This window comes from Phyllobates terribilis, unplaced genomic scaffold (assembly GCF_046119375.1).
Source record: "Phyllobates terribilis strain yellow unplaced genomic scaffold, ASM4611937v1 Scaffold_3__8_contigs__length_932513732, whole genome shotgun sequence".
NCBI classification, from domain to species: domain Eukaryota; kingdom Metazoa; phylum Chordata; class Amphibia; order Anura; family Dendrobatidae; genus Phyllobates; species Phyllobates terribilis.
In genome coordinates, this window is record NW_027362763.1 from 761,094,049 (window position 1) to 761,113,968 (window position 19,920).

Consider the following 19,920-nt stretch of genomic DNA (forward strand, 5'->3'; position numbering starts at 1 on the left):
TTGTTTTTCCATAAATCAATAGTAGATGTGAAAATAGGAAACTTTGTAATATAGCTCATTAGAAAAATTCACTTTTTTCTTCCCCTGGACTGATCATTCTCAAAATTCTTAAATTGTGGGAAAAAAATATGTTCATTAAATACAGATTTTCCAATTCGAGAAATAGATGACCATTGGTGTCAGTTTCTCTAGTCTTTTTTTAACTAGAACTTGCAGCGGTATATCTTGAGTTGCCTCTAGTTTCTCCTTCCATAGAATTTTTAGAACACCGACTGTCGTCTCCTATCTCAGTAGTGGGAAAATCTGTCTTCACTGAATCCAGATTTCACCCATGAATTGAAAATGAATGATCAGTCCTGCAGGAGAAAGAATCATATTTCTCTGATAAGATATATTACAAAGTTGCTTAGTATTGATTTATGAAATAAAAATTAAACCGACGATTACTCTTTAACAATCAGTTTAAATTTTTTTGCGGTGTTAAGACTGTAGTAAGTAATCTTCCTGTCAATGAGTTAGCGATGGTGGATTTATGGACCTGTCGCGGGTCAACTTTAACATCTCTACTGTTCACAAGTGTGTATTCTAAACTGTGTGTGAAAGATGTGTAATAACTGAAATCTCGCACCCAATAACGTTCTGTTCTAATCCTCGCTGTTCTCAGATTTCCCCTGCCTTTACCCCATGCTGGTCCTGAGATGTTTTCTTCCCTTTCTCTGACCTCCAGCTCCCCTACTCTTTTTCTTATCTTGGCAAGTACATCATCTTCTGTAAAGGAGGCGAATAGTACTGTCACATTTACCTCTTTTTTTTTTTTTTTTTTTTTTTTTGCAAGGCTGGGTTAAATTCACAACATAGCTACTTTGATCTCGCTTCATGCTATGAAGAGCTTTGTAAGAAACAATGCACTGAATATATTTGTCAGTGTAATCACCTGCTGAACAATTCAGCGCATTGAGAATAGTAATGTCTTTGTGCATGGATTAATACTATCCACATCATGCATCAGCCCCATTCATCATTTTCCTTCTTCTCTTATTTCACATGAACTGTAAGCCCCTGGACATTCTATGCATTAGTCTATATTTCTGGGAATTTTGTTTACCAAATTGCTGCTCGTCTAATCGTCTTTTTTTTTTTATTTCATTCTTTGCTAAGATCTTTTGAGTGTTCTGTACTTTGCCCTTTCTTATTTAACTTCATACACAGCTGGTGAAGTTTAGGAGAAGAAATAAAGTGTAACCTATTCCACCAGTGCTTGATTAATTCGTAAGTGTATTAACTGTGTGGAAAGCTCCAGCCTAAAGTGAAATTCAACTTTTAGGGTAAATTTTGTCCAAAACATTTAGCATAAATTATAGCTGTATAGCTGGACCATTTGTAAAACCTCTCTAATATCAAAATACTTTTTTTTTTTTCCTTTGCTGTTTTTACCTATTTTGTTGAAGCAGGGATCTGATGTTTTTATCCAAATAAAAAAAAAAAGGCCACCATAAAATGATGGTTCAGCATTGTTTGGCCGGCAATAGTGTTGAGCGAGTATGTTCTGTTAACCCTTTCGCCGAGCTCCGAGTATTTATACCTGCTCGAGTATTTATAGCTGCTCGGTGATATGGTTGAATCCCTCCCGTGTGCATGATTTGCGACTGTTTGACAGTTTTATTACATGTGAGGAATGTCTATTTCTTACACATTCCTCACATGTAATAAAGCTGTCAAACAGTCGCAAATCATGCACACGGGAGCGATTCAACCATATCACCGAGCAGCTATAAATACTCGGAGCTCGGCCCGAGCGTAATCGGAACAGAACATACTCGCTCAACCCTAGCCGGCAACTATAAGTTCTTCCAACCACAGGGGTAATCACTAAGCCAAGTTGTCCCATGAACCATGTACATTTTAATTAACAGATCTTTGAATAATAATAAGCTCCACAATTGGATAGGTTAAAAAAATGTTCCTGTGCTGAGATAATCTTATAAATGTTCCCCTGTGTAATGGCTGTGTCTGACCGTACAGGAACATGGTCTGATCATACTAGCAGTGAAGCAAAGGAGTATACTGACGGCACAGCATGGGATCACAGCTGATTCTTTCTCCAGCGGTCCCATTCACATGGGGTTCTTCAGAGCCCCGATTTTCTGCATTTGTAGAGGTCCCAGTGGTCGGACCCCCAACAATTGGGAAGTTATCCCTTATTCAATGGAGAGGGCAGAACTTCTAAACAGATTACAACTTTTCTAAGATAATGGCAAGCGCTGATGTTCAGAAACCTAGAAATCATAATGTCATTTTTGTATTCCGACCCTTCATTGTTGTTCACCCTCATTTTTAACCTGTTGCTGTTCTCTTTTCCTTTCTTTTTCAGGAGTCTTAAATATAACAAAGTTCTGCTGATTTGGAATTTGCTTCTAACTAATTGAACATCTGTTTTTCTTGCACGTTCCCTCTGTTTTAATTACTACGTTTGCCCTTTTAAACCATCTGCAATCTGGTTTTTGTTGGTTATTGCTTTCTTTTCTCTGCTAAAGTGCCCTAACAAGAGTAACCTTCTGATTTTAGTTATATGATCCCTGCCATGTAACTGAATCACAATATCTTGCCTTCTAGTTCTTTGATACTTGTGTGCAGTCACTTTTTAGCTTCTCTTCTTTAACCACAAGCTGAGCTTCATAATAGATCACAAATTTCACTCTATACTGTAATATTATATTATTGCAGTATATAGTATAAGCGATCAGACAATCACAGGCTCAAATTCCCTACAGGGACTAAAAAAATAAAATGAAAATATAAAAAAAACAGTTAAATATAGATAAAAATTTTAATCTCTTCTCCCATTTTTCACATTCAAAAATAAAGGGAAAAATCTTTTTTGGTATTGACATGTCCATAAAAGACAAGTCTATCAAAATATAAAATTAAATAAGACATATGGTAAAGAGAAAATAAAGTCAGGAATGTGGTTTTACAGTCACCACACCATCCTAAATTAATGTGAAAAATTATCAAAATGTTGCATGCACCCCAAATTGACATAAATAAAAAAACCATCAGACCATCACACAAAAAATAGCCAGTTTTGCTAAATTTCTTCCAAAATGTGTTTTACAGAAGCATAACACTTTAGACACAAACTAGAGAATTGAGAGTGTTTGGTGCCATTTCTGGACTGGCGTGGATACTTACTATCAGCAACCCCCAACATGAAAATATAGAAAAATTGTATTTTCCCAGGAAAAACAGAAGTGCATATGCAGCCTAGGAATATAAGAGCATTGTTTTCTCTCCTCAACCTGGAAAATCATATTACCACAAAATGAATGCACTAAAAACATAACCCCAAATAACAATGGTGAAATTGCGATTCTTTTTTTCACCCATTTGGAATTTTTTTCTTACTCATGGTACAATGGATGGTGTCTTTCAAAAGTACAACTCTTCCTGCGAAAAAACTAGCTCGTACGACTGTCAAGTTATAGCTTTTCGCAGAAGGGGAGGGAAAAATGCAAACCTAAAAACAAAAATTGGCTGCAGAATAAAGAGGTTAAAGGGATTTTCCCATTGATAACATTTAGCATGTATCCACCGGATAGGTGATAAGTAGGGTTGAGCGAGTATGTTCTGTCCGAGTATGCTCGGGCCAAGCTCCGAGTATTTACAGCTACTCGGTGATATGGTTGAATCGCTCCCGTGTCTATGATTTGCAACTGTTTGGCAGCTTTATTACATGTGAGGAATGTGTAAGAAATAGACATTCTTCCCATGTAATAAAACTGTCAAACTGTTGCAAATCATGCGGGAGCGATTCAACCATATCACCGAGCAGCTGTAAATACTCGGAGCTCGGCCCGAGAGTACTCAGCGAAAGGGTTAATAGAACATACTCGCTCAACACTAGTGATAAGTATATGATCACAGGGGGTCTGACCGATCACAAGAGTGAGGGACCCAAAGTACCTTGTGTGCAGTAGTGGCATGAAGCATGCAAGGAATAAATTATTTATTGTCGCGCACATACTTCTAATGCTGATCATACATTGATTTACCACTGAAGCATGGACATAATCTAGGTCAACTTTGAACCTGTTTTGGTCATATGATCACCTAGGTGCTTTGTTTTTTTTAGAGACAGCACTAATTTTTTTACTTTTTTTTTCCTTTCCCCATTGAGCATTGCCTGGTAATGTGCTTCTTACCCCAGTTGGATCTCATTTTGAGGACCAGTAACCCCTCAACACTGGAAAGAAGTAAACCAAAAAGGGCTCACGATAAGTAACTTGCAACCAGAGATCTTGACGGGAACCTCGAGGAATTTATTACTTTGCAAGAACTGTGCCCCAATTTAAAATCACTTTTAACCCACCACATTTTGTTTTTCATTATAATGATCAGTATTTTATTACGTGTCATATAAATTATTTAACCAAAGTAATGATTTTTAGGGTCACCCTTCCTGGCTAATGAAGATAGCATCCTTGGCGGTGTAATTGTTCTTCGGTCGTGTAGATGTTCTTCGAAGCTGGACTCGGCAGACAATAAGCAGGCTCTGCTAGGTACACAAATGCAGATCTCAGTGGTTTAGCCCTTTGTTCATGTCTACGTATACCCTAATTCGTACTTTTCCCTTGCAGTTGAGTTCCTGTGGAGCCATACTACAGAGAGCATGTGCGTTGGTTACATGTCTGCTGAGGATGGCAAAGCCAAGGTTTGTAAAGCGTGACTTGTTTCTAATCACTAACATGTTCCATGGAAGCCAAACCATTCGCTAAGACTTTTCTGCATATAAAAGTTATGGATTCCAGAAAGTAATTTATCACTAGCATTACTGAAAAAAATACCCTAATGTTTGAAAATTGTCTTTGTTCCCAGTCTGGGGTGTACAATAAACTTAGATGTCCTTTTATGTTATCACACACTCTAGATCGTAAAGTACTTTATACGGTTTGTTCTGTTGTTTCCCCGTTTCTTGTCCAATATGTTAGAATTTACATTTTGTTGAGTGAGTTATGGCAGCTAATGGGTTTGTCCGGTGAAAAATATATATTGTCTATCCATAGGATAAGTTATAACTTGTTGATCAGTTGAAGTCGACCACTGGGAGCCGCACTAATTGGCAGATTTAAGAACTTTTATCCCTGATAAAATATGGAGACAGTGCACATGATCGACCTATACGTCATTCATTCACTATGGGTCTGTCGAGCGCTGCACTTTGCTTTTTTCCAGCATTCCTATAGAGAATGGAGCGACCGACCGTCTGCACCAAAGTTCCCTGATCTGTCGATCAGTGCAGGTCCCAGCTGTGGGACACCCACCGATCAGCAAGTTATCACCCTTCCTGCTTATAGGTGATAACTTGTTTTATCTAGACAACCCCTTTAAGGATGATAAGTTTCCACTTTTACTTTGCCTGTTGTGCACCATGTCTGTGTGAGATTTTTATCTTTTTGGCTTCTTAATTGCAGCTAGTCTTTTTTTTCCTTGTATTGAGGGTTTTTTAAAAATAAATAAATAAATAAATTTAAACCTGTAAAGAAAAAAACAAATAGGGTATACTAAGCATCAGTAACATTATAACCATTGGGACAAAACATCCAGTTGCTGGTGTGAGATATGTCACTATGGACTAAACATTACTAAGCCCAGTCCATACACAGGCCCTAAGGGGATTGGCTACTTGAGGCCGGAACAGAATTTTTATCTGTTAGAGTTTTGCAATTTTTTTGTACACCGATATAGCCTAAAGAGGGAGCATCCACTTCTCATTTGACAATCATATTTATTATGGCAACTAGTAAAAAATTTGACCCAACTTTAATTTTATTATAATGACATCAGAGAAAAGAGCTACCAGCTAAATTGCAGAAGGAAGGTGCAGCATCTCTGTTCTACATTCAGCAATTGGAACTAGAGCAGGACGTATAGCAGCGAAATAGATGTATTATATGCACCGAAACATTGACCCTCCGACCTGTGGAAGACGCATGCTGCATAGGAACTGATGAGAATATCTATGCCGGTCTTGGTTCTGCCCATTCAAAGGTGGGAGATGCCCCCCCCCCCCCCCCCCCCCCAAAAAAAAAAAAAAAAAAAAAAGGTTGGTAATTTTGTTCTTATGCATTTTATTTAGTGTACGTTTTTTTGATTTAGATCTACAAGAATGCAATCAGGAAAAGAATAATAGGCCAATCATATGCATTGAGTCAAATGCTAGAATTCTTTCAACACTAGCTGGTTTTAGGGGATTATTAGAATTTTGCTGAAGATAAATTAAAGGGAATCTGTCAGTAGGTGTTTGCCACCTAATCTGACCTCTTAAACAGCATAATATAGAGACTTAGACACTGATTCCAGTGATGTGTCACTTACTGGGCTGCTTGCTGTAGATTTGCTAAGATCACTGTGTTATAAGCCGGAGATTATTACTAAAGAACTAGAATACCTGCTGACATATTGTCTTCCATATTCATGAGCTCTGTATAACCCCGCTCCCCACCACTGATTGGCAGATTTCTGTGTATACTGTGCATAGGAAGAAAGCTGCCGATCAGTAGTGGGGTGGAGATATATGGAGCTCAGCTTTCAGAGAACTGATAAATCTGCAGCAGACAAAACGGCAATTTTAGAAAAACTGGAGCAAGTAGCCCAGTAAGTGATAAATCACTGGAATCAGGGTCTTTGTCTCAATATCATGCTGCTCAGATGGGATAGCGAGGATCTGGTGACAGATTCCTTTCAAAGGGGTTGCCCAAAATAGACCTTTGTCACCTATCCACAGGAAAGTTGATAAACGATTGATTGCTGGCTCATCACAGACTGCCAAGGTCACTAGAATGGGGGTCTCTGTTCATTGTTGCTGCGCGGCCAGGTGTTTGTTGCGCAGGCATCCTGACACGCTAATCAATGTCTATGGGGCTGACGGTAACGTCAGAGCCCTGTACTCTACTCTCTGATAGAGCGGCACTGCACATACTCAACTGATGCTCCATTTAACCAATTTCTCCTTGAGAGGTGAAGAGAAATTGGGATACTTGTGATGCCTATTCTCTTGATTGGAGAGGGTCCAACTAGTGAGAACTTTAATGATCAGAAATGTATCACATGTCCCGTGGCTAAATGATAAATGTCATTTGACGTAAAAATAACATACAGGTGCATTTCCCAAAATTAGAATATCATCAAAAACTTAATTTATTTCAGTTCTTCAATACAAAAAGTGAAACTCATTATATAGAGTCATTCAAAACAGAGTGATCTATTTCAAGTGTTTATTTCTGTTAATGTTGATGATTATGGCTTACAGCCAATGAAAACACAAAAGTTATCTCAGTAAATTAGAATACTTTATAAGAACAGATTGAATAATGATTTTAAAATCTGAAATGTTGGCCTACTGAAATGTATGTTCAGTAAATGCACTCAATACTTAGTCGGGGCTCCTTTTGCATCAATTACTGCATCAATGCGGCGTGGCATGGAGGCGATCAGCCTGTGGCACTGCTGAGGTGTTATGGAAGCCCAGGTTGCTTTGATAGCAGCCTTCAGCTCGTCTGCATTGTTGGGTCTGGTGTCTCTCATCTTCCTCTTGACAATATCCTATAGATTCTCTATGGGTTAAGGTTAGGTGAGTTTGCTGCCAATCCAGCACAGGGATACTGTTGTTTGTAAACCAGGTATTGGTACTTTTGGCAGTGTGGACAGGTGCCAAGTCCAGCTGGAGAATGAAATTTCCATCTCCAAAAAGCTTGTCGGCAGAGGGAAGCATGAAGTGCTCTAAAATTTCCTGGTAGACGGCTGCGTTGACTTTGGTCTTGATAATACACAGTGGACCTACACCAGCAGATGACATGGCCCCCCAAACCATCACTGATTGTGGAAACTTCATACTAGACCTCAAGCAGCTTGGATTGTGGCCTCTCCAATCTTCCTCCAGACTCTGGAACCTTGATTTCCAAATGAAAATTGGAATTCTGGGACCTTGTGGAGTGTGTCAATGATTGCCTTCTGGACATGTGTCAAGTCAGCAGTCTTCCCCATGATTGTGGAGCCTACTCAAACAGACTAAGGGACCTTTTTAAACTCTTAGGAAGCCTTTGCAGATGTTTTTTGTTAATTAGTCTAGTTTACTGAGATAATGACTTTTGTGTTGTCATTGACTGTAAGCCATAATCATCAACATTAACAGAAATAAACACTTGAAATAGATCACTCTGTTTGTAATGACTCCATACCATATGAGTTTCACTTTTTGTATTGAAGAACTGAAAGAAATTAACTTTTTGATGATATTCTAATTTAGTGAGATGCACCTGTAGTACTAAAACGTGCTAATGACTTTAGGGTATGATCCCGTGTGACAAACGCAGCAAGTTTTCTTTCCAAATGGAAAATCTGCTATGTTATACAGTAGTTGTGCTGTGTGAGATTTTAAGATATTTTATCTGCACAACCTCAGTATGTCCATTTTTTAATGGGGTCGTTACCACGGATTTCATCCTTTGCAGTGCAATGCAAAGAATGAAATATGCAGCTTTAGCTCACCTTGTTAGTAATGATATTTGGGAAGCCTCTCAGTTTTTATTAATATACCGTACATATTTCTGCTTAAATCCAAAAAAACAATATCAGAAAATCTTGTGCGATTAAGCTTTAAAGTTAATCTATGAGCAGATTTTACAATCCAAACTGTACACATTATTAAATATATATTAAACCTGATGACACTGGTGTATTTCCTTTGAAAATACATGTCAGAATGGCTATATAATTCCTGATATTAAGATGCTCATTTTATGAGTCGAGCTATAGAATGAAATAGTTCTGGAGTCAAATGTTATACAGTCTCTAACCACCCACCCAGCCTGACTGACAGCTGCAGCTTATACTGAGCAGTGTGAGAACTCGGCACGGAGGTGGTACACTGAAGAGCTGTCAGTCAGGGCAAAGATTGATTTAATCTTTCATAAAGGATTATACCGCTATTATGACATTAATTTTTTTTTAAGTAAATACATCAGCCTCATTACCTAATATCTAAGTAATGACGTGTGCAGTTTGTATTGTAAAATCTTGTGACAGATCCAGTTTAAAATCTATCCAGAGGTGGAACATCACTTAAAATGAATACCTGATGGTGGGATAGTAGGTGTATTAATTAGTTGTGTTTTGTGCAATTATTATGTTAAAGGGGCTGTACCCTTTCAGAATACTTTTTCCAATACTCTCCATTAGTAGATAAAAAAATAAGTTGGGCTTTACTTACCCTGCCTGGGTTCAATGCTGTCTCTCTGCTGCTGGTCAGCCTGTGTTGTTCATCTGCAGTTCTGACTTCTCTTACACGGCGCTGCAACCAATCACTGATCTCAGTGACTCTACCAATGTGGACAGTGTAATCTACTGAGCTCACTAATTGGCTGCAGCGCTCTCAATGTGACGTCAGCGGCAGATACGGAGCTTTGGACCCGGGCAGTGTAAGTAAAGCACAGTTTACCCGTATAGAGGAAAATCTTTTCTGAAAAGAGACGTCCCCTTTAAGCTAAACCTGAAGCCCAATATTTGCTTGTTTCCTCTCTGTAGTAATTATGTGTGCCCTTATGTTGCTTTTAATCGGATTATCCGGCAAACTGACAGCAAGGCATGAACGCGCCTGTTATATCGCCCCTGATAGCCGACTACGGGTTACAGACCAAAAAAACACAATAGTTGATTTTGGCTAAATGAAATGCTTGATCCACATTCAAAGCATTTCATATCTGTTTGATGGTGAAAAGGGATTAGGAACAGATGCTGTAGGTGGTGAATTTCACACTTTACAATATTGCAGATAGCTGGCTTCTATATCTAATTCATCCAGATTTACTATTCCGCTCTCAAAATAAAAGTTTATTCTTTTCAGGTGGTTATACTTTGTGGCATTGATTTTGCTCTCCATTTTTTTTAATGTTCTTTAGAAATTCTATTTTATTTACAGTGAGGTTAATGCAAATTATGTTCACATTGAATGGGGTTTAAAACTGCCACAATATACATTACTAACCACAGAAGAGGTGTGCGCTGCTTTCCAGTGTTTAGAGGTGTCTGGGAACAAAGGCGCATTGCTTCCACTATGTGCGCTAGCTATTCTGACAGGTGTTTGATTGTGTCATGAACTCATTTTCAGATTTTTATTTTTTCCCCCACGATGACCATAGACTGGGACAAAGATGACAGAACATAAAATTTTAACCTAAATACTTTTATTTACATAAGTTATGGCTGCAATTCTTCATCTTATATAATGACTAAAGATAACAAGATTCATCTTTCTCTTGCTACTGCTTTTATCTTAAAATTTTTAAAAGTTCAATAAAAACTATTTAACCTTTTATGTCCTTTTTTTTTTAATCCAATATGTAATATGGGGCTGCCAGAGAAGGCCAAGCGCACAGGGAATGAGTGGCGCATCTGTCGAGCAAGCACATTGACGCACCATTCTAACCGGAGTGGGCCCCATAAATTGGACTCCCACCAATCTAAACTATGGGTTATCACCTATCCTTTGGATAAATGAAAAAGAAACACAGCAGACTCAATAAAATAAAAATTATCATATATTCACACTTTCAACCACTCACTGTTCCTATTGTAGTTCTGCCAACTGCAGACAATGATTGTCTGCAGAGGTCAAGGCCCATCCGTCCGGATCAGGGATTACAGAGACCTACAATGGGACCAGGTGGTGCTGGAAGAGGGCTGGTGGTGGATTGGTAAGATGAGTATACATTATTTTAATGTTTTTCAACATGCCTGGGTTTTTTTCGTTTTTTAATAAATCCCCCCCCCACCCGTCATGAAACTTTATGCTAGGTAATCCATGCTGATGCTTACTCCCCTTTTTTAATAGAAGGGAAATAGCTGCTTGTTAATGTAAACCTGTATTTTTTTTTCTTTTATTATTTTTTGTCATTGACAGATTTTATAGTAGAAGGAGATATTTCTGAAGATTCATGCCAGGGAGACTCGGCTAAGCAATTTCTAATCATACATTCTTGGGATTGGCAGAGCACCAAAGCTAGTATTCTAAAACTGTAATCTTACGTATTAGGGTTTCTTTAAATGGTAAATTAGAACCTTAATAATAATTTTATTCATCTCCATAAAACATAAAAGGGCAGGTGGTAAACCACATACAATTAAAAGCCGTAATCCCATCTGCCAGGCACTTAGTGATACATACTTGTAATAATGCAGCCTTGTTCCCTGTCATTGTATAGTCATGTCTCCGACTTGTGTGGTTTCTCTGGAAATCTTTAGCAACCACATTCTCTGCAACTGTGGCCTAGAGCTGTACAGAACTATGGTAACATTGAGCAAGTGACTGGATTATATAGTACAGCAGACTGAATCCACTTTTTTTTTTAACTGGGATTTTTATAATTTTAGTTGAGTTCATTCAGTGAGCTCAGCGGCTCTGGCAGGACATTCCCATGTAGTATGAATGCGCTGTTCAGAGCGCTGAACTCACTGATTGGCTGCTGCACTGTCACCGCCACAGCCGATGCCAGACACCGGGTACAGCGGACGAAACAAGCCGGTCTTCCCGAGGAAGGTTAGTATAGTACAGTTTGTTTGGTTTTTATAACAAACTGCTGTTTATAACTTTTTTACTATACCAACTTAACCGTATTATAGACCAAAGGCCACGGTCCCACTATCAGTATTCGGTCAGTATTTTTTCTCTGGAGTGGGTGATAAATGCAGAACTGGTGACTTGTTTCTATTACACCTTTTCTCTGATTGTCCACTCCTGGTTTTGGCTCCTGCTCCTGAGAAAAAATACTGACCGAATACTGATAGTGGGGCTGTGGCCTAAGGGTGGCCATACACATTCGATAAAAGTAGTTTTTTGATTGAACAAACAATCATCTAGTTCAATCCAGTCATCTAGTTAAGTCCATATTGGCTGTTATAGGCCATACATGTCCAATAACACCAAGCAACGTGGATGAATGATTGTAGATAAACATTATTTCACTCAATGAATTTTTTTTTCTTTGACCGACTATCATATGAAAAAAAAAATCCAACATGGCCGACTTGATTTCAGATGATGACGAATACTGATCAGCTGGTTGAAAGATTTGTTCATTTTTAAGTTTTACCCTACAACTGTTTTGGTGGAAATGGGAGTAACTAAAGTTTGATGTTCATGGCTACCTTAAGATCGAAATGATTTTTCTTTCTTTTTGCGTAAGGACTTAGCTTTAAAAATTATAAAATACTTCTTATAACCAAAAGTGTGAGATGGATAGATTTGCGTTAGCATTAATTACAGGTGTGCATGTGAGTGTAGTTTTCTTTCAGAAAAGGGGTTGTCCGCGACAGGGCTGTAGAGTCTGTGTCCATTTAGGTGGAGTCAGTATAAAATGGACCGTCTCCGACTCCTAAAATATATAATAAATTGGTTCATTAGTACAATGCAGTATGTGCTGTAAATGTTTTCATAGGAATTTGGGAAATTTTAAGAAATGTCCTATAAATGTCTGTTCTATTCCTCATCTTAGGGTCTCAGCTTTTAGTTGAGATGAATCTGTGCTGCACTTTATGTACACGCTCAGTAGTGAGGCAGGGATGTGGAGTCACAGGTTTGGCTTATCCACGCCACAGCCAAGATCTGAAACCAAAATTAAAAAGTTTTCGCTTTACAAAAAATGTCATTTTTGACCATTGTTTGATATTTAAAGAACGTGAATGAATATGGCAGAGCTGCTAATCCACAGTCCATAGACCAGAGTAGTGCAGTTTTTGGAGGATATATATATATATTTTTTATTTATTTTGGACAGCCACGAGCATACCTTGTCTAAAATAAGAGCCTTATGATTTTGAGCGGAGACATTACAAATATTTTTATAATTTCATATTTTAATAAAATCATAATTTAATTCCAATTAGATAAGCTCTCACATTAACAAAAAACAAAACTTTAGTTGTTCAGATCTATAGTGCAATCCATACCGCCATCTGTAATGGTAATTCAGACTGTTGCTTCCCATTAGTCTGACAGGCTGTGTCTTCATGTAGATTACGGTAATCCACCAGAAATGATAATCATTACATGCGTATGTGAACTATCCATTTACAAGCAGATAAGTCTCCTTTACGTTACATTATCCATTGTCTTTCATGTGTCGGCTCGTGATGCAGAGCAAGGTGCTTCAGGCATTTCCTTTATCGGTGAAATCTCCGTGCTCATGAAGATCGCAGTCTTCACAGTTGCATCCTTTTGACATCTGGTCTACATTGTTATCATATTCTCCAGCCGGGAATCTTGATTCTGATGACAGAAACAGCTGCTGCTCTCAGTCCTTCTTCTTAAGAGATGTTTATGACCTTTCCTGAAATGAGTTAATCTCCCTCTTCTAGTTCTGTCTCCCAGGCTTCTGTAGTGAGAAGCTGTTTCTAGTGTGAAGCTTCAAATGCATATGTCGATCAGAAACATTCCTTGCATCTTGCTACATTCTTCTTATTATGGCTGTTTTTTTATGTTCTGTTATATGTATCTATTTATGTTTAACCAAAAAAATTTAAATACTATAGATGCCTTAGGACAGAGATGTCAAAATCAGAACACACAGAGGGCCAAAATGAAAAACTTGTACAAAGACACGGGCCAATCAGTATTCAATATAATGGGCCCCACATAGTCCTCCATACAGTATAATGGGCCCCACATAGTCCTCCATACAGTATAATGGGCCCCACATAGTCCTCCATACACAATATTGGGCCACACATAGTCCTCCAAACAGTGTAATGGGCCCCACTAAGTCCTCCATACAGTGTAATGGGCCCCACTAAGTCCTCCATACAGTGTAATGGGCCCCACTAAGTCCTCCATACAAAATAATGGGCCCCACATAGTCCTCCATAAATAATAATGGGGCCCCTAAAGTCCTCCATATAGAATAATGCCCCACATAGGGGTGGTGGTTCTGGTGTCACGAGCCAAATATACAATCACCCTGCGGGCCAGATTTGGCCCACGTTCCAGAGTTTGACACAATTGCCTTAGGGTAAGGTCAGACAGTGACCAATAAGAATGAGTGGACTCTTGGAAGTTCAGGTTCTGGAAGTTCATGTTCTGGTTCTCTCTCTCTTTCTCTTCCTTCCCTCGGAATTCTGAACATTGAAACGTTCTACTGGGAGCAATCAGTGTTCAGAGTTCAGCATCGGAACACTAAGTGTGCGGTACGAACCCTTAACTTTAAAGTTCGAGTTTGCTCATCTCTAGTGACCAGGTCACAGTGTGGTGCTGCCACGACACATCTGAAAATCACAGCGACAAATAACTGTTAGGTCTCATGTAGACATCAGGTTTTTTTCGAGATCAGGAGTTTCATCAGTGAGTGTCAGAGTTTGGTCAGTCATCAGTTTTTCTCACTGATAAGAAAAAAGTTTCTCCACTTTACCTATGGCATCCAATTGCTGTCAGAGTTTTGTCACTGACCCATAGACTTACATTGCCGATTTTGATCCAATACTCAAATCAATATTGGACTTGCATCCATGACTTTGCACAGGACCATTCAGTCCGAGGAAAAAATCTGACGTGAGCAGTCCCATAAACTGTCAGGGTATGTGCACACGATGCAGTTTTAATGTGTTTCCGCGGCGGTTTTTCCATTTATTGCGCGATTCCGCCGAATTCGAATTCGCGCCCATTGACTTGCATTGAATCGCAAAAATATGAATACATGCGGATTTGCTGCGTTTCAATCAAAATCAATAGGCCCGAAATCGCGCCGGAATCGCGCTGCGGGTGGTACCCGGGTCGGGAGAGGAGGCTGCTACTCCTCTCATCCGACCGCTGCTCTGGCTGATAACAGCGAGAGCAGCGTGGAAGGGAGGAGCAGCAGTCTGCTTTTCCCAGCCAGCGGTAGTAAAAAAAAGAAAAGAAAAAGTAAAAATAATAAAAAAAACAACCTGTCTATTCACCTGTCCGGCGGCCCCCGGTGTCCTGCTGGTCCCCGGCGGCATTCCAATGCTCCCGTCGGCCAGCGGTACACTGCTGGGAGTGGGCTCGCTTCCAGCAGTGTACTGCACTGCAAGGACCATCGGTGACGTCAGCGGTCAGCTGATGGTCACGTGACCATCAGCTGATCGCTGACGTCGGCAATCAGTTGGATGGTCATATGATTATCAGCTGATTGCTGACGCCAGTAATCAACTGATCGGTCTCCTGAACGATTTGCTGATGCTCACCCAGGGAACATTCGCAAGAATGTTCCTAAGGTGTCTAGCTCATTAGCTGATCTTAAGCTGATAAACCAACAGGCCCATTATTTAATCATTTAAATGAACCAATATACTCACCCCAGTTTTTATGGTAACCTAAGGGCTTAAGCAATGTCCCACCAAATAACTTTATTTAGCTCCAAAAAGAATTCATTGATGTACAAAAACGCATGTAAAAACGCTTAAAAAACGCATGTAATTCCGCATGCGTTTTTTTTCTGCCAGGGAGAGGCAAAAACGCTCAGGAAATTTCTGCTTCAAATCCAGAACGTGTGCACATACCCTCATAGGTACGAGTGCTATCCTAGAAAAAAAACGGATAGAACTCGTATGTGAAGAACTGATGTGAGAATGGGCCCTTATTTGGTGATTAACAAGCAATCACTTGATTTTGGATTTTTTGCTGATTCACCTGCAAAACTGTGCAGCCAATATTTTTTTTCTTAATTCTGTTAGTTGAGAAAAACTATCAATACAGATATAAAAATTGTCATCTGATAATTTGTTTATGGTCGTGTGAACCTGGTGTTAAAGAGGACTTTTTACTGGATTTTGTTATTTAAGCGGAGTACCTTCTCCAATTGGTGCTGCTCAACTGATCCTGGAGCATTATTCTGTGCCCCTCCTATCCAAAGTTATGCCCCCACCCCCCAGTAATAATGATGCAAATTTCCTGTTCAACTACCACAGTGTATACCACAAAACGTCTCTATCGGGGCGCTGTGTTTTGATAGTATACGCCCAGTCTGTCAAAGGAAAATTTGCATAATTATTACTGGAGTGCATAACTTTGGAACGGAGTGGCACTGAAGAAAAAGAAAAACTGTTCCTGAATCAGTGGAACAGCGCCAAATGGAGGAAGTACTCAGTTTAAATTAAGAAAAAAAAACTGTGACTGGTCCTCTTTAAAACATCATTACAACTAAAATATGCAAAAGCTTCCTGATTGGTCCAAATCCGATATCCGGGAATGAAGGAGCTGCAGTGCTACTTAAAGGGCTTGGCTGAAGTGTTTTAGTTCAATGCGGCCTTTAATCATGGGGTTTTGAGTAAAGACCATGTTGGCCCAAAACAAATTAGCCTATTGGCGTTTCTTTCATGCCAATTGAGAGAGGGACTGCAGTGCACAAGATGAGGTGAGCAGATTGATTTATTTAATTGCATCCATGTGCTTGAAATAATATATAAAACTCGCTAATATACTTGTATCACCAAACATGGCCAAGTTTCAGTATCTGTCCCAGAACCTCCAGCTTGTGTCCACTTCCAGCTTGTGTTCGACATAAGAAAGTTTCCTGTGTCAGCATGTTAGTGCAAAGGGGGTGGCTGACCGGCTCATTTAACACTTAAGCCAGCCTCCTTTTCTGTCTATAAATCAGGGGTGCCAGAGAAGGTGAGTGGCGTACCTATTGAAGAGAGCAAGTCACTTCTCAACTAACTCTCTGTTGACATGCTGACACAGGAAAGCAACGGAAAATAATCAAGGACTGGCACCGATATTGAGCCACCTTTAATAAGTATATTCGTTTGATTTGAAATATGTCTATACATATTCTTTTAAGTGGACATCCCCTTTAAGCTCTGTAGCTCTTTCACAACTTTCCCTGCACCCCAGCACCTTAGTCCGACTCATGAATCTTATCTGCATGGAGCCATGTTACAGTTCCCGATATTGTGGTTTGATGGAAGTAAAGCTGCAAAAAAAGTAGAATGAAACTCGTTGCCGGGATTGGGTGGAGTCCGAGCCAGGTGTATTGTTCCGTGCCGATCGTATTGTCATGGTGGATTCCATACTATTATGAGATGGAGATAACCCATTTAATCACCAGGAATAGTTTGTGGGCTAGGAAAAGCATAGAAACCAAATTCCTGCTAAAACATCTAATCATTTTTTCTTTTTTTTTTTTTTTTCATTCTTTAATGCATCATAACTGAGGGAAGTGTTATTTTAATTTCTGCAATTGGGATACATTAAAGAGGTAGCATTATTTGTCTTTACAGACTCTTTGTGTCCCTGGTCATTCAAGTTTTATGTGGTCTGTGGTCATTAGGCTGCTGAGAGGAGCTCAGAAAAGACAGATAAGTTAGAAACTTTGTCAGACCATCATAGCTGCTGACTGATGGATTCTTAGTTAACTCATTCTGCAACCAGTAACAGACTCTGCAACTCGGAGGCTATTTTAAGGCAAATGATGCTACATTTTTAATTTAACCCAATTGCAAAAGTGATTTTAGCATCACTTGGAAAAGTGCTTGACAACTTGGTCACACTATATAAATCCATGCAACCGGCATGGATTTATATAGTGTGACCAAGTAGTAGTTAAAATAAAAAAAAAGAATAAGAATGGTAAAAAATAAAGATTATACTTGCCTTCCAATGGACCTGCGGTGACGTCATTGAGTCATGTGACAGGTCACGCGACCGCCGACATCAGCGGTCGCGTGACCTGTCTTATGACTAAATGACCTCATGGCAGGTCCTTCACACCACCGCGACCCATACAACAGACCAGACGGAGCAGACGGGGCCATTGGAAGGTAAGTATAATCTTTATTTTTTATTTTAAATTCTTTTTTTAACAGGTTCTATGGTACCTGGGTCTGGAGGAGAGTCTCCTCTTCTCCAAACCCTGGTACCATCCGCACATAGAATCGCATAATATCCGTGTGTGCAAATGTACTGACACGGATATTATGTGTTTCAATGCAAGTCAATGGCGGCAATTACTCTGCGTGTCCGCAAAATTAATGGACATGCTGCGTATTTTTCCGCAATGATAATCCACAGCGGAAATTTCCGCAGCATGTGCATAGCACATGCGGATTATCATTGGGGACCATGGGGCACGTATTACCAAGCATTTTCGCTGCGGAAACTCTGCAGCAAAAACGCTTGAAAAACGCATAGTGGGCACGCAGCCTTAGACTAGAATCATGTAGAATACAAATCTGTGTCTCTTTGGATGCCACCATGCAATCCATCTACTTTCCTGAAGGATCTCTCTCATTCTCCTTGTAAAGTCTTTTTGATGCTCCTTGGTACTGCTTCCCAAGTCTGACTGCTACAAAAACACATGTCCCTCCTGCTTCTCTGGGCTCAGCTCCCCGAATGGCAGAACTACTCTCACCCCCCACCTCAGCTCAGAGTGCATTAGTGGAGGTATCTTTCTCAGGTGACCTCATCACCTGGGTCTACATGTGAGACTGCCTGTGGTGAAGGCTCCGCCGGATCTTCTTTCAACACTTACACAATGGGCCGAGACGAGTTTTTGAACAATGGTTAGAGGCTCCTGAGATACTAATGAGATTAGTGGAATGCTGATCACTTTACAAGGTAAATTGGTATACATAAACTGACGCGCAAGCAGAACATTAATAGAACACAGCCTGCAAAGCAATCTCTAATTAAACACAATCAGGTATTTCTCTTGGATGTTACGGGTCCAGGTGGTGGAACCTCTGTGCTTTGGTGCAAGGAGGGACCAGAGGGGTGTGACTAAGTGCCTACTGGGCCCGACCAAGGTCACACGGCGGCTTAGTCGACTCCGTGAACCAGGGAGGGACCGAGCAGGTGAACCAGGTGCCACTCTGGGACCGACCTTGTGTGAGAGCAGGTGACTCCCACCGGTCAGATGGCAGGAAGTGACCGGTACAGCGGATGAACACGGCAGGCAGGCTGGCGGGTGGTCCAGGTAGATAACCAGGCAGGTACGGCTAATAGCCCGACAGGTGCTCCGGGTAGGCAAGCAGGCGGGCACGACAGGTAACTGGCGGGTGCTCCGGGTAGGCAGGCTGGCGGGCACGGCAGGTGCTGTAGGTAGACAGGCTGGCGGGCACGGCAGGTAACTGGCAGACTGGCGGGCTGGACTGTAGACAGACTGGTGGGCAGGGCTGACAGGCAGCGGGACCTGAGGGCTGAAGCAAGTGTTAGCACACGAAACAACAACCTTGCACAGGCACCTCCATATTGGAGGAGGTGCCTAATATAGGGGAAGTGCTCCGACCATTGGCCGGGGACTCTATAGGGCGGCACGCGCGGCCCCTTTAACCCCTTTACAGCCTGGGACGTATTAGTACGCACCAGGCTGTAACCCCCGGTTCAGTGAGGGCTCCGGCGGTGAGCCTGCACTGAACCGGGCACATTTCAGCTGATTATTACAGCTGACATGTGCCTGCAACAGCCGCGGGTGGAATCGGGATCCGTCCGCAGCTGTTAACATGTTAAATGCCACTGTCAATCTCTGACAGCGGCATTTAACATCGCCGCGCCTGAAGCGCGTCAATTACCCCGCCCATCGGTGACCCCCGTCACGTGATCGCAGGTTACCGATGCATGGGCATGACAACCCTGGGTCTGCAGCAGACTCCAGTGGTTGTCATGAGCTGATCGCTATGAGCGCCACCTAGTGGTCGGCGCTCATAGCACAGGAGCATTTCTGCTACATAGAGGTGATCTGCTGATCACCTCTATGTAGCAGAAGCGATCAGACAAGTGCAGCTTCTGGTCTCCTATGGAGACTATAGAAGCAAGCAAAAAGTGAAAAAAAAAGTTTTTAAAAATATTAAAAAAATATAAAAGTTTAAATCACCCCCTTTTCGCCCCATTCAAAATAAAATAATAATAAAAAAAGCACA

General features: G+C 40.6%; 1 protein-coding gene across 2 annotated transcripts in view; it reads left to right on the forward strand.

Moving 5' to 3' along the window:
* Positions 1 to 19,920, forward strand: part of TASP1 (taspase 1) — a 143,941-nt gene that overhangs the window by 120,947 nt on the left and 3,074 nt on the right. Inside the window, exons 13-14 of one of the 2 annotated variants that reach the window (XM_073672211.1) lie at positions 4,449 to 4,559; positions 4,638 to 4,711. The exons of the other annotated variant lie outside the window; for it this stretch is intronic. Of the exons in view, the coding sequence (XP_073528312.1) occupies positions 4,449 to 4,559; positions 4,638 to 4,711 (185 nt within the window). The remainder of the gene's footprint in view (positions 1 to 4,448; positions 4,560 to 4,637; positions 4,712 to 19,920) is intronic. 2 annotated transcript variants of the gene reach the window in all.